Raw genomic sequence first — 14,728 nt, forward strand, 5'->3', positions numbered from 1 at the left:
TCCTTTAGCCTAGGAAACACCGATGTTTCCTTTAGCCTAGGAAACACTGATGCTTCCTTTAGCCTAGGAAACATTGATGCTTCCTTTAGCCTAGGAAACACTGATGCTTCCTTTAGCATAGGACACACTGATGCTTCCTTTAGCTGAGGAAACACTGACGCTTCCTTTAGGCTAGGAAACACTGACACCTCCTTTAGCTGAGGAAACACTGACGCTTCCTTTAGCCTAGGACACACTGACGCTTCCTTTAGCCTAGGAAACACCGATGTTTCCTTTAGCCTAGGAAACGCTGATGCTTCCTTTAGCCTAGGAAACATTGATGCTTCCTTTAGCCTAGGAAACACTGATGCTTCCTTTAGCCTAGGACACACTGATGCTTCCTTTAGCTGAGGAAACACTGATGCTTCTTTAGCTGAGGAAACACTGACGCTTCCTTTAGGCTAGGAAACACTGACACCTCCTTTAGCTGAGGAAACACTGACGCTTCCTTTAGCCTAGAAAACACTGACGCTTCCTTTAGCTGAGGAAACACTGACGCTTCCTTTAGCCTAAGAAACACTGACGCTTCCTTTAGCCTAGGGAACACTGATGCTTCCTTTAGCTGAGGAAACACTGACGCTTCCTTTAGCCTAGGACACACTGATGCTTCCTTTAGCCTAGGAAACACCGATGTTTCCTTTAGCCTAGGAAACACTGATGCTTCCTTTAGCCTAGGAAACATTGATGCTTCCTTTAGCCTAGGAAACACTGATGCTTCCTTTAGCATAGGACACACTGATGCTTCCTTTAGCTGAGGAAACACTGACGCTTCCTTTAGGCTAGGAAACACTGACACCTCCTTTAGCTGAGGAAACACTGACGCTTCCTTTAGCCTAGGACACACTGACGCTTCCTTTAGCCTAGGAAACACCGATGTTTCCTTTAGCCTAGGAAACGCTGATGCTTCCTTTAGCCTAGGAAACATTGATGCTTCCTTTAGCCTAGGAAACACTGATGCTTCCTTTAGCCTAGGACACACTGATGCTTCCTTTAGCTGAGGAAACACTGATGCTTCTTTAGCTGAGGAAACACTGACGCTTCCTTTAGGCTAGGAAACACTGACACCTCCTTTAGCTGAGGAAACACTGATGCTTCCTTTAGCCTAGGAAACACTGACGCTTCCTTTAGCCTAGAAAACACTGACGCTTCCTTTAGCCTAGAAAACACTGATGCTTCCTTTAGCTGAGGAAACACTGACGCTTCCTTTAGCCTAGGACACACTGATGCTTACTTTAGCCTAGGACACACTGATGTTTCCTTTAGCCTAGGAAACACTGATGCTTCCTTTAGCCTAGGACACACTGACACTTCCTTTAGCCTAGGACACACTGACGCTTCCTTTAGCCTAGGAAACACTGATGCTTCCTTTAGCTGAGGAAACACTGACGCTTCCTTTAGCCTAGGACACACTGACGCTTCCTTTAGCTGAGGAAACACTGATGCTTCCTTTAGCTGAGGAAACACTGACGCTTCCTTTAGCCTAGGACACACTGATGCTTCCTTTAGCCTAGGACACACTGATGTTTCCTTTAGCCTAGGAAACACTGATGCTTCCTTTAGCCTAGGACACACTGACGCTTCCTTTAGCCTAGGACACACTGACGCTTCCTTTAGCCTAGGAAACACTGATGCTTCCTTTAGCCTAGGAAACACCGATGCTTCCTTTAGCCTAGGACACACTGATGCTTCCTTTAGCCTAGGAAACATTGATGCTTCCTTTAGCCTAGGAAACACCGATGCTTCCTTTAGCCTAGGAAACACTAATGCTTCCTTTAGCCTAGGAAACACAATGCTTCCTTTAGCCGAGGAAACACCGATGCTTCCTTTAGCCGAGGAAACACTGATGCTTCCTTTAGCCTAGGAAACACAGATGCTTCCTTTAGAGCCTCCTTTAGCCTAGGAAACACTGATGCTTCCTTTAGACGAGGAAACACTGATGCTTCCTTTAGCCTAGGAAACACCGATGCTTCCTTTAGAGCCTCCTTTAGCCTAGGAAACACTGATGCTTCCTATAGAGCCTCCTTTAGCCTAGGAAACACTGATGCTTCCTTTAGCCTAGGAAACACTGATGCTTCCTTTAGCCGAGGAAACACTGATGCTTCCTTTAGCCTAGGAAACACCGATGCTTCCTTTAGAGCCTCCTTTAGCCTAGGAAACACTGATGCTTCCTTTAGAGCCTCCTTTAGCCTAGGAAACACTGATGCTTCCTTTAGCCTAGGAAACACTGGCACCTCCTTTAGAACCTCCTTTCCTTAACTCCTTTAGGAATCCTTACAAATGTCCGACAAATGTCCTTAACCTGGTGAACGACATGAGGGACAAGGGGAAGTGGATAGGAAAGGAGAGATGCTGAGGAAGCACACAGTATAAAAGGATGAGATCCAGCAGAAGTTCAAAGTAAGAAATGTCATTGTTGACATCAGTCCTTGACACAGTCTGTGTTTCAAGTATCTAATAACAGTAACTGGTTATGCAATATTGGTATTTTGTCATGTAACAGACCAGACCAGCTTCGGTTTTTGTGGAGTCGGTTGTTCAGGGGGAAGAGAAACACACGACCGGCAAGTTTTCCTTGAAGTTCGATTTTGATTTAATGGTGTGTGTGTGTGTGTGTGTGTGTGTGTGTGTGTGTGTGTTGGGGGGCCGGTCGCCCCCAGCAGAGGAAGTTGGATGAAGAGTGAAAGTCGCGTCACGTCAACATGCGCGTGCGTCATATAGATGGGCTGCACTGCGCTCCTGTGTCTACCGCGCATGCGCTCCGACCAGACCTTCAGTGCGCATGCTCGGTTCCGGCTCGGTGTCGGAAGGAGCAGCAGCTCGTTTGTTGACTTGTGTGTTTGTTTGTTCGTTTGTTTGTTTACTCTGCGCGGTCTCGATGGCGGGCACGGCGCTGAAGAGGCTGATGGCGGAGTACAAACGTGAGTAAACGTTACAAGTAAACGTTGCAATCCGCTCGCAGCCGACTGACCAGAGCGTTAGCAGGAAGGCTAAGCTAACAGCTGATCATAAAGCTTTCAACTTTTAACCCGAGATTAGACATAAAACTGTACAATAGTAATACTACAGTACTGTCTAAACAGTCTACAATAATACTACAGTACTGCCCGAACAGTCTACAATAATACTACAGTACTGCCCGAACAGTCTACAATAATACTACAGTACTGCCTTAGCAGAATACAATAATACTACAGTACTGCCTGAACAGTGTGCGTGTGTGTGTTTGTTTGTTTGTTTGTTTGTTTCAGAGCTGACCTTGAACCCACCTGAGGGCATCGTTGCAGGTGAGCACTCCTACACACACACACACACACACACACACACACACACAGATACACACACTTTCAGTGTAACAACGTATGTGTTCTGCAGGTCCAGCCAACGAGGAGAACTTCTTTGAGTGGGAGGCGCTCATCATGTGAGTGTGTGTGTGTGTGGGGGGGGGGGGGGGGAGGGGGGCAACACCAGATGTTGTCCAGGTGTTGTCCAGGTGTTATCTAGATGTTGTCCAGGTGTTGTCTAGATGTTGTCCAGGTGTTGTCTAGATGTTGTCCAGGTGTTATCTAGATGTTGTCCAGGTGTTGTCTAGATGTTGTCCAGGTGTTGTCTAGATGTTGTCCAGGTGTTGTCCAGGCGTTATCTAGATGTTGTCCAGGTGTTATCTAGATGTTGTCCAGGTGTTGTCTAGATGTTGTCCAGGCGTTATCTAGATGTTATCCAGGTGTTGTCCAGGCGTTATCTAGATGTTGTGCAGGCGTTGTCTAGATGTTGTCCAGGTGTTGTCTAGATGTTGTCCAGGTGTTATCTAGATGTTGTCCAGGTGTTGTCTAGATGTTGTCCAGGTGTTGTCCAGGCGTTATCTAGATGTTGTCCAGGTGTTATCTAAATGTTGTCCAGGTGTTGTCTAGATGTTGTCCAGGCGTTATCTAGATGTTGTCCAGGTGTTGTCTAGATGTTGTCCAGGTGTTGTCTAGATGTTGTCCAGGTGTTATCTAGATGTTGTCCAGGTGTTATCTAGATGTTGTCCAGGTGTTGTCTAGATGTTGTCCAGGTGTTGTCCAGGCGTTATCTAGATGTTGTCCAGGTGTTATCTAGATGTTGTCCAGGTGTTATCTAGATGTTGTCCAGGTGTTGTCTAGATGTTGTCCAGGCGTTATCTAGATGTTATCCAGGTGTTGTCCAGGCGTTATCTAGATGTTGTCCAGGTGTTGTCTAGATGTTGTCCAGGTGTTGTCTAGATGTTGTCCAGGTGTTGTCTAGATGTTGTCCAGGTGTTATCTAGATGTTGTCCAGGTGTTGTCTAGATGTTGTCCAGGTGTTGTCCAGGCGTTATCTAGATGTTGTCCAGGTGTTATCTAGATGTTGTCCAGGCGTTATCTAGATGTTGTCCAGGTGTTGTCCAGGCGTTATCTAGATGTCATCCAGGTGTTGTCTAGATGTTGTCCAGGTGTTATCTAGATGTTGTCCAGGTGTTGTCTAGATGTTGTCCAGGTGTTATCTAGATGTTGTCCAGGTGTTGTCTAGATGTTGTCCAGGTGTTATCTAGATGTTGTCCAGGTGTTGTCTAGATGTTGTCCAGGTGTTATCTAGATGTTGTCCAGGTGTTGTCTAGATGTTGTCCAGGCGTTATCTAGATGTTGTCCAGGCGTTATCTAGATGTTGTCCAGGCGTTATCTAGATGTTGTCCAGGCGTTATCTAGATGTTGTCCAGGTGTTGTCTAGATGTTGTCCAGGTGTTGTCTAGATGTTGTCCAGGTGTTGTCTAGATGTTGTCCAGGTGTTGTCTAGATGTTGTCCAGGTGTTATCTAGATGTTGTCCACGTGTTGTCTAGATGTTCTCCAGGCATTATCTAGATGTTGTCCAGGTGTTGTCCAGGCGTTATCTAGATGTTGTCCAGGCGTTATCTAGATGTTGTCCAGGTGTTGTCTAGATGTTGTCCAGGTGTTGTCTAGATGTTGTCCAGGTGTTGTCTAGATGTTGTCCAGGTGTTGTCTAGATGTTGTCCAGGCGTTATCTAGATGTTGTCCAGGTGTTATCTAGATGTTGTCCAGGTGTTGTCTAGATGTTGTCCAGGTGTTATCTAGATGTTGTCCAGGTGTTGTCCAGGCGTTATCTAGATGTTGTCCAGGCGTTATCTAGATGTTGTCCAGGCGTTATCTAGATGTTGTCCAGGTGTTATCTAGATGTTGTCCAGGTGTTGTCTAGATGTTGTCCAGGCGTTATCTAGATGTTGTCCAGGCGTTATCTAGATGTTGTCCAGGTGTTGTCTAGATGTTGTCCAGGTGTTGTCTAGATGTTGTCCAGGTGTTGTCTAGATGTTGTCCAGGTGTTGTCTAGATGTTGTCCAGGTGTTATCTAGATGTTGTCCAGGTGTTGTCTAGATGTTGTCCAGGCGTTATCTAGATGTTGTCCAGGCGTTATCTAGATGTTGTCCAGGCGTTATCTAGATGTTGTCCAGGCGTTATCTAGATGTTGTCCAGGTGTTGTCTAGATGTTGTCCAGGTGTTATCTAGATGTTGTCCAGGTGTTGTCTAGATGTTGTCCAGGCGTTGTCTAGATGTTGTCCAGGCGTTATCTAGATGTTGTCCAGGTGTTGTCTAGATGTTGTCCAGGAGTTGTCTAGATGTTGTCCAGGTGTTGTCCAGATGTTGTCCAGGTGTTGTCCAGGCGTTATCAAGATGTTGTCCAGGCGTTGTCTAGATGTTGTCCAGGTGTTATCTAGATTTTGTCCAGGTGTTATCTAGATGTTGTCCAGGTGTTGTCAAGGTGTTATCTAGATGTTGTCCAGGTGTTGTCTAGATGTTGTCCAGGTGTTATCTAGATGTTGTCCAGGTGTTGTCTAGATGTTGTCCAGGTGTTGTCTAGATGTTGTCCAGGCGTTGTCTAGATGTTGTCCAGGCGTTATCTAGATGTTGTCCAGGCGTTGTCTAGATGTTGTCCAGATGTTGTCTAGATGTTGTCCAGGTGTTATCTAGATGTTGTCCAGGTGTTGTCTAGATGTTGTCCAGATGTTGTCCAGATGTTGTCCAGGCGTTATCAAGATGTTGTCCAGGCGTTGTCCAGGCGTTGTCCAGGCGTTGTCCAGGTGTTGTCCAGGCGTTGTCCAGGCGTTGTCCAGGTGTTGTCTAGATGTTGTCCAGGTGTTGTCTAGATGTTGTCCAGGTGTTGTCTAGATGTTGTCCAGATGTTGTCCAGGTGTTGTCTAGATGTTGTCCAGGTGTTATCTAGATGTTGTCCAGGTGTTGTCTAGATGTTGTCCAGGCGTTGTCTAGATGTTGTCCAGGCGTTATCTAGATGTTGTCCAGGCGTTGTCTAGATGTTGTCCAGATGTTGTCTAGATGTTGTCCAGGTGTTATCTAGATGTTGTCCAGGTGTTGTCCAAGTGTTGTCCAGATGTTGTCCAGGCGTTATCAAGATGTTGTCCAGGCGTTGTCCAGGTGTTGTCTAGATGTTGTCCAGGCGTTATCTAGATGTTGTCCAGATGTTGTCCAGATGTTGTCCAGATGTTGTCCAGGTGTTGTCCAGGTGTTGTCCAGGTGTTGTCCAGGTGTTGTCCAGGTGTTGTCCAGGTGTTGTCCAGGTGTTATCTAGGTGTTGTCTAGATGTTGTCCAGATGTTGTCCAGGTGTTGTCCAGATGTTGTCCAGGTGTTGTCTAGATGTTATCTAGATGTTGTCCAGGTGTTACCTAGCTGTTGTCCAGGTGTTGTCCAGATGTTGTCCAGGTGTTGTCCAGATGTTGTCCAAGTGAGTTGAGGTCCAGTCAATGAAGTTCTCAGACTAGGTTTGGTCATCACAATTATTAACATTATGTAGCTTTCTCACACACACACACACACACACACACACACACACACACACACACACACACACACACACACACACACACACACACACACACACACACACACACACACACACACACACACACACACACACACACACACACACTTGGAGTGGGTGAGTGATGTCATCAGTCAGACAGGCAGGTATGTGGACAGATAGAGGCTAATTAAAGAGCAGACTGAACCTGTGTGTGTGTGTGTGTGTGTGTGTGTGTGTGTGTGTGTGTGTGTGTGTGTGTGTGTGTGTGTGTGTGTGTGTGTGTGTGTGTGTGTGTGTGTGTGTGTGTGTGTGTGTGTGTGTGTGTGTGTGTGTGTGTTCTAGGGGTCCTCAGGACACATGTTTTGAAGGGGGGGTGTTCCCGGCGCTCCTCAGTTTCCCCTCGGACTACCCGCTCAGCCCTCCCAAGATGAGGTTCACCTGTGACATGTTTCACCCCAACAGTAAGTCACAGGCCCCGCCCACTCTCCTCACATGTAGGCAGACTCCGCCCCTTTCCTCCAGCACAAGGCCCCGCCCACTCTCCTCACATGTAGGCAGACTCCGCCCCTTTCCTCCAGCATAAGGCCCCGCCCACTCTCCTCACATGTAGGCAGACTCCGCCCCTTTCCTCCAGCACAAGGCCCCGCCCACTCTCCTCACATGTAGGCAGACTCCGCCCCTTTCCTCCAGCATAAGGCCCCGCCCACTATCCTCACATGTAGGCAGACTCCGCCCCTTTCCTCCAGCACATGGCCCCGCCCACTGGAGATGATTATGCGTTCACATGATGAAGAAAAATTCCCAGTATTAAAAGTCCCACTTCCCAGTTAGAAGTGTTCCCATGACGACAACAGATGTTTCTAATGTAGAGTCTCTGGAGGTCTGGAGGTATCCAGGGCTCTGGAGGTCTGGAGATCTGGAGGTGTCTGGAGGTCTGGGGGTCTGGAGGTCTGGAGGGCTCTGGAGGTCTGGAGGTATCCAGGGCTCTGGAGGTCTGGAGATCTGGAGGTGTCTGGAGGTCTGGGGGTCTGGGGGTCTGGAGGTCTGGGGCTCTGGAGGTCTGGAGGTCTGGAGGTCTCTGGGGCTCTGGAGGTCTGGGGGTCTGGAGGTCTGGGGGTCTGGAGGTCTGGAGGTCTCTGGGGCTCTGGAGGTCTGGGGGTCTGGAGGTCTGGAGGTCTCTGGGGGTCTGGAGGTCTCTGGAGGTCTGGAGGTCTGGAGGTCTGGAGATCTGGAGGTCTCTGGGGCTCTGGAGGTCTCTGGAGGTCGGGAGAGGAAACAGCTCCATGAGACTGGAGAGGAAACAGCTCCAGGTCTCAACTCGCCCTCCCTGAGGCGCCAACTCGTCGTTAGCATGTCATTATGTGTGATTACTGGGCAGCTGTGATGTCATCACCTGGCGACGCTGAGATTAGAGGGCAGGCTGACCCTTCATCCTCCTCATCCTCATCCTCATCATCATCATCAATACATGCCAGCATGGCCCCCAGCTCAACCTCCTGACGCTTCAGCAAACACCTGGAGACCCAGACACCTGGAGAACCAGACACCTGGAGACCCAGACACCTGGAGACCCAGACACCTGGAGACCCAGACACCTGGAGACCCAGACACCTGGAGAACCAGACACCTGGAGAACCAGACACCTGGAGAACCAGACACCTGGAGAACCAGACACCTGGAGAACCAGACACCTGGAGACCCAGACACCTGGAGAACCAGACACCTGGAGACCCAGACACCTGGAGACCCAGACACCTGGAGACCCAGACACCTGGAGAACCAGACACCTGGAGAACCAGACACCTGGAGAACCAGACACCTGGAGAACCAGACACCTGGAGAACCAGACACCTGGAGACCCAGACACCTGGAGACCCAGACACCTGGAGAACCAGACACCTGGAGAACCAGACACCTGGAGACCCAGACACCTGGAGACCCAGACACCTGGAGACCCAGACACCTGGAGAACCAGACACCTGGAGAACCAGACACCTGGAGACCCAGACACCTGGAGACCCAGACACCTGGAGACCCAGACACCTGGAGAACCAGACACCTGGAGAACCAGACACCTGGAGAACCAGACACCTGGAGAACCAGACACCTGGAGAACCAGACACCTGGAGACCCAGACACCTGGAGAACCAGACACCTGGAGACCCAGACACCTGGAGACCCAGACACCTGGAGACCCAGACACCTGGAGACCCAGACACCTGGAGAACCAGACACCTGGAGAACCAGACACCTGGAGAACCAGACACCTGGAGAACCAGACACCTGGAGACCCAGACACCTGGAGACCCAGACACCTGGAGAACCAGACACCTGGAGAACCAGACACCTGGAGACCCAGACACCTGGAGACCCAGACACCTGGAGACCCAGACGCCTAGAGACCCAGACACCTGGAGAACCAGACACCTGGAGACCCAGACACCTGGAGACCCAGACACCTGGAGACCCAGACACCTGGAGAACCAGACACCTGGAGAACCAGACACCTGGAGAACCAGACACCTGGAGAACCAGACACCTGGAGACCCAGACACCTGGAGAACCAGACACCTGGAGAACCAGACACCTGGAGACCCAGACACCTGGAGACCCAGACACCTGGAGACCCAGACGCCTAGAGACCCAGACACCTGGAGAACCAGACACCTGGAGAACCAGACACCTGGAGAACCAGACACCTGGAGACCCAGACACCTGGAGACCCAGACACCTGGAGACCCAGACACCTGGAGAACCAGACACCTGGAGAACCAGACACCTGGAGAACCAGACACCTGGAGAACCAGACACCTGGAGACCCAGACACCTGGAGACCCAGACACCTGGAGAACCAGACACCTGGAGAACCAGACACCTGGAGAACCAGACACCTGGAGAACCAGACACCTGGAGACCCAGACACCTGGAGACCCAGACACCTGGAGACCCAGACACCTGGAGACCCAGACACCTGGAGACCCAGACACCTGGAGACCCAGACACCTGGAGACCCAGACACCTGGAGACCCAGACACCTGGAGACCCAGACACCTGGAGACCCAGACACCTGGAGACCCAGACACCTGGAGACCCAGACACCTGGAGAACCAGACACCTGGAGACCCAGACACCTGGAGAAGATGTCTGCAGACATCCGCTCCCCCCAGTAGCAGGACTCGTTCTAGTAGTACTGATCCAGTCCTCCTCCCAGTAGCAGGACTAGTACTAGTACTAGTAGTACTGGTACTGACCCAGTCCTCCCCCCAGTCTACCCAGACGGCCGGGTGTGTATCTCCGTCGACTAGTGTGTATCTCCGTCAGTACCAGTACTACTAGTACTAGTACTAGTAGTACTGGTACTGACCCAGTCCTCCCCCCAGTCTACCCAGACGGCCGGGTGTGTATCTCCGTCGACTAGTACTAGTACTAGTACTAGTACTAGTAGTACTGACCCCACCTCCTCCCAGTCTACCCAGACGGCCGGGTGTGTATCTCCGTCGACTAGTACTAGTACTAGTAGTACTGACCCCACCTCCCCCCAGTCTACCCAGACGGCCGGGTGTGTATCTCCATCGACTAGTACTAGTACTAGTACTAGTAGTACTGACCCCACCTCCCCCCAGTCTACCCAGACGGCCGGGGGTGTATCTCCATCGACTAGTACTAGTACTAGTACTAGTAGTACTGACCCCACCTCCCCCCAGTCTACCCAGACGGCCGGGTGTGTATCTCCATCGACTAGTACTAGTACTAGTGGTACTGACCCCACCTCCCCCCAGTCTACCCAGACGGCCGGGGGTGTATCTCCATCGACTAGTACTAGTACTAGTACTAGTGGTACTGACCCCACCTCCCCCCAGTCTACCCAGACGGCCGGGTGTGTATCTCCATCGACTAGTACTAGTACTAGTACTAGTAGTACTGACCCCACCTCCCCCCAGTCTACCCAGACGGCCGGGGGTGTATCTCCATCGACTAGTACTAGTACTAGTGGTACTGACCCCACCTCCCCCCAGTCTACCCAGACGGCCGGGGGTGTATCTCCATCGACTAGTACTAGTACTAGTGGTACTGACCCCACCTCCCCCCAGTCTACCCAGACGGCCGGGGGTGTATCTCCATCGACTAGTACTAGTACTAGTACTAGTAGTACTGACCCCACCTCCCCCCAGTCTACCCAGACGGCCGGGTGTGTATCTCCATCGACTAGTACTAGTACTAGTGGTACTGACCCCACCTCCCCCCAGTCTACCCAGACGGCCGGGGGTGTATCTCCATCGACTAGTACTAGTACTAGTACTAGTGGTACTGACCCCACCTCCCCCCAGTCTACCCAGACGGCCGGGTGTGTATCTCCATCGACTAGTACTAGTACTAGTACTAGTAGTACTGACCCAGTCCTCCCCCCAGTCTACCCAGACGGCCGGGTGTGTATCTCCATCGACTAGTACTAGTACTAGTACTAGTAGTACTGACCCCACCTCCCCCCAGTCTACCCAGACGGCCGGGTGTGTATCTCCGTCGACTAGTACTAGTACTAGTAGTACTGGTACTGACCCCACCTCCCCCCAGTCTACCCAGACGGCCGGGTGTGTATCTCCATCGACTAGTACTAGTACTAGTACTAGTAGTACTGACCCCACCTCCCCCCAGTCTACCCAGACGGCCGGGTGTGTATCTCCATCGACTAGTACTAGTACTAGTGGTACTGACCCCACCTCCCCCCAGTCTACCCAGACGGCCGGGGGTGTATCTCCATCGACTAGTACTAGTACTAGTGGTACTGACCCCACCTCCCCCCAGTCTACCCAGACGGCCGGGTGTGTATCTCCATCGACTAGTACTAGTACTAGTACTAGTAGTACTGACCCCACCTCCCCCCAGTCTACCCAGACGGCCGGGGGTGTATCTCCATCGACTAGTACTAGTACTAGTACTAGTAGTACTGACCCCACCTCCCCCCAGTCTACCCAGACGGCCGGGTGTGTATCTCCATCGACTAGTACTAGTACTAGTACTAGTAGTACTGACCCCACCTCCCCCCAGTCTACCCAGACGGCCGGGTGTGTATCTCCATCGACTAGTACTAGTACTAGTGGTACTGACCCCACCTCCCCCCAGTCTACCCAGACGGCCGGGGGTGTATCTCCATCGACTAGTACTAGTACTAGTACTAGTGGTACTGACCCCACCTCCCCCCAGTCTACCCAGACGGCCGGGTGTGTATCTCCGTCGACTAGTACTAGTACTAGTGGTACTGACCCCACCTCCCCCCAGTCTACCCAGACGGCCGGGTGTGTATCTCCGTCGACTAGTACTAGTACTAGTGGTACTGACCCCACCTCCCCCCAGTCTACCCAGACGGCCGGGTGTGTATCTCCGTCGACTAGTACTAGTACTAGTAGTACTGGTACTGACCCCACCTCCCCCCAGTCTACCCAGACGGCCGGGGGTGTATCTCCATCGACTAGTACTAGTACTAGTAGTACTGGTACTGACCCCACCTCCCCCCAGTCTACCCAGACGGCCGGGTGTGTATCTCCATCCTCCACGCCCCCGGAGACGACCCGATGGGGTATGAGAGCAGTGCAGAGCGCTGGAGCCCCGTCCAGAGTGTGGAGAAGATCCTGCTGTCTGTGGTCAGCATGCTGGCAGGTACCTACAGTACTGCTGTACTGCTACACTGCTGTACTACTACTACTGCTATACTGCTGTACTACTGTACTACTGCACTGCTGTGCTACTATACTACTACACTGCTCTACTACTGTACTACTGCACTGCTGTACTACTATACTACTACTACTACTACCCTGCTGTTGCCTTGACGATGTGTTGACGTGTTGCCATGACGACGTGTTGCCACGACATCGTGTTGACGTGTTGCCATGACGACGTGTCTCCTCAGAACCCAATGACGAGAGCGGCGCCAACGTTGACGCCTCCAAAATGTGGCGGGAGGATCGAGAGCAGTTCTACAGACTCGCCAGGAAGATCGTCCGCAAGTCGCTGGGCCTGTAGAGACTGAGGGACACACACACACACACACACACACACACACACACACACACACACACACACACACACACACACACACACACACACACACACACACACACACACACACACACACACACACACACACACACACACACACACACACACACAGCTGCTGGGACTGACACGCTGAGGAAGAGGAGGAGATTCGGTCGGCCAGCTGGTGTGAAGATGTGACGTAACCATGACGATGCACTGACGGACGAGTCCGTTTGCTGCTGCTGGCCTCTCAGCAGGACACTGGTTCGATTCCACCGTCTGCGCGATGGACACAGCGGGACATGGTGGAGGAGGAGGAGGAGCTGGTGGAGTTTGTCTCCAAGAGTGAATAAAGATGCTTTGAAGGTGAAATTGGTTTGTGTGCATGGGGCTGGATGGGGTGGATGGGGTGGAGCGGGGTGGATGGGGTGGTTGGGGTGGAGCGTGGTGGATGGGGTGGTTGGGGTGTAGAGAGGTGGAGGAGGTGGTTGCGGTGTAGAAAGGTGGCTGGGTGTAGACAGGTGGAGGAGGATGTTGGGCCACCTTCCTGTTCAGGAAGGTCCAGACAACCTCCTGTTAGGCCCAGACGACTTCCTGTTAGGCCCAGACGACTTCCTGTTAGGCCCAGACGACTTCCTGTTAGGCCCAGACGACTTCCTGTTAGGCCCAGACGACTTCCTGTTAGGCCCAGACAACTTCCTGTTAGGCCCAGACGACTTCCTGTTAGGCCCAGACGACTTCCTGTTAGGCCCAGACGACTTCCTGTTAGGCCCAGACAACCTCCTGTTCGGCCCAGACGACTTCCTGTTAGGCCCAGACGACTTCCTGTTAGGCCCAGACGACTTCCTGTTAGGCCCAGACGACTTCCTGTTAGGCCCAGACGACTTCCTGTTAGGCCCAGACAACCTCCTGTTAGGCCCAGACAACTTCCTGTTAGGCCCAGACGACTTCCTGTTAGGCCCAGACGACTTCCTGTTAGGCCCAGACAACCTCCTGTTAGGCCCAGACGACTTCCTGTTAGGCCCAGACAACTTCCTGTTAGGCCCAGACGACTTCCTGTTAGGCCCAGACGACTTCCTGTTAGGCCCAGACAACTTCCTGTTAGGCCCAGACGACTTCCTGTTAGGCCCAGACAACTTCCTGTTAGGCCCAGAGGACTTCCTGTTAGGCCCAGACGACTTCCTGTTAGGCCCAGACGACTTCCTGTTAGGCCCAGACGATTTCCTGTTAGGCCCAGACGACTTCCTGTTAGGCCCAGACGACTTCCTGTTAGGCCCAGACAACTTCCTGTTAGGCCCAGACGACTTCCTGTTAGGCCCAGACGACTTCCTGTTAGGCCCAGAGGACTTCCTGTTAGGCCCAGAGGACTTCCTGTTAGGCCCAGACAACTTCCTGTTAGGCCCAGAGGACTTCCTGTTAGGCCCAGAGGACTTCCTGTTAGGCTACCGAGGAACGGGACAAGGTGGAGCTGATCAGCATTCTGGCGTCTCATCTCAGGTGAGGGACTTCACCTGTCCCCACATGGTGTCCAACCTCCAGGAGCTGTCTCCACTGTGGGGGACAGAGGGACTCTGCTCTCTGCTACTCTCTCTCTCCCCCCTCCCTCTCTCTCTCTCCCCTCCGTCTCTCACTCTTCCCTCTCTGGCCTCCCTCTCTTTCGTCACTCCCTCTCCCCTCCCTCCTCTCTCCCTCTTTTGGCCCTCCCTCTCTCTCTGCCCTCCTTCCTCTCTCTTCCCTCCCTCTCTCTTTCCCCTCCCTCCCTCCCTCCCCCTCTCTCTCTCTCACTCACACACACACACACCTGAGCGTCAGACTCACCTGCAGAGCAG

General features: G+C 52.0%; 1 protein-coding gene across 1 annotated transcript; it reads left to right on the forward strand.

The window, feature by feature from the left end:
- Positions 1-2,810: 2,810 nt before the first annotated feature.
- ube2g2 (ubiquitin-conjugating enzyme E2G 2) lies at positions 2,811-13,263 on the forward strand. The gene is made up of 6 exons (XM_080497621.1): positions 2,811-2,957; positions 3,288-3,323; positions 3,412-3,457; positions 7,206-7,324; positions 12,378-12,518; positions 12,772-13,263. Exons 1-6 carry the CDS (start codon positions 2,819-2,821, stop codon positions 12,882-12,884), a joined length of 594 nt encoding a protein of 197 aa, XP_080353747.1. The 5' UTR covers positions 2,811-2,818; the 3' UTR covers positions 12,885-13,263.
- The last annotated feature ends 1,465 nt before the right edge of the window (positions 13,264-14,728 follow it).

Source organism: Blennius ocellaris (genome assembly GCF_963422515.1).
Source record: "Blennius ocellaris genome assembly, chromosome: 6".
In the NCBI taxonomy this organism is placed as follows: Eukaryota; Metazoa; Chordata; class Actinopteri; order Blenniiformes; family Blenniidae; genus Blennius; species Blennius ocellaris.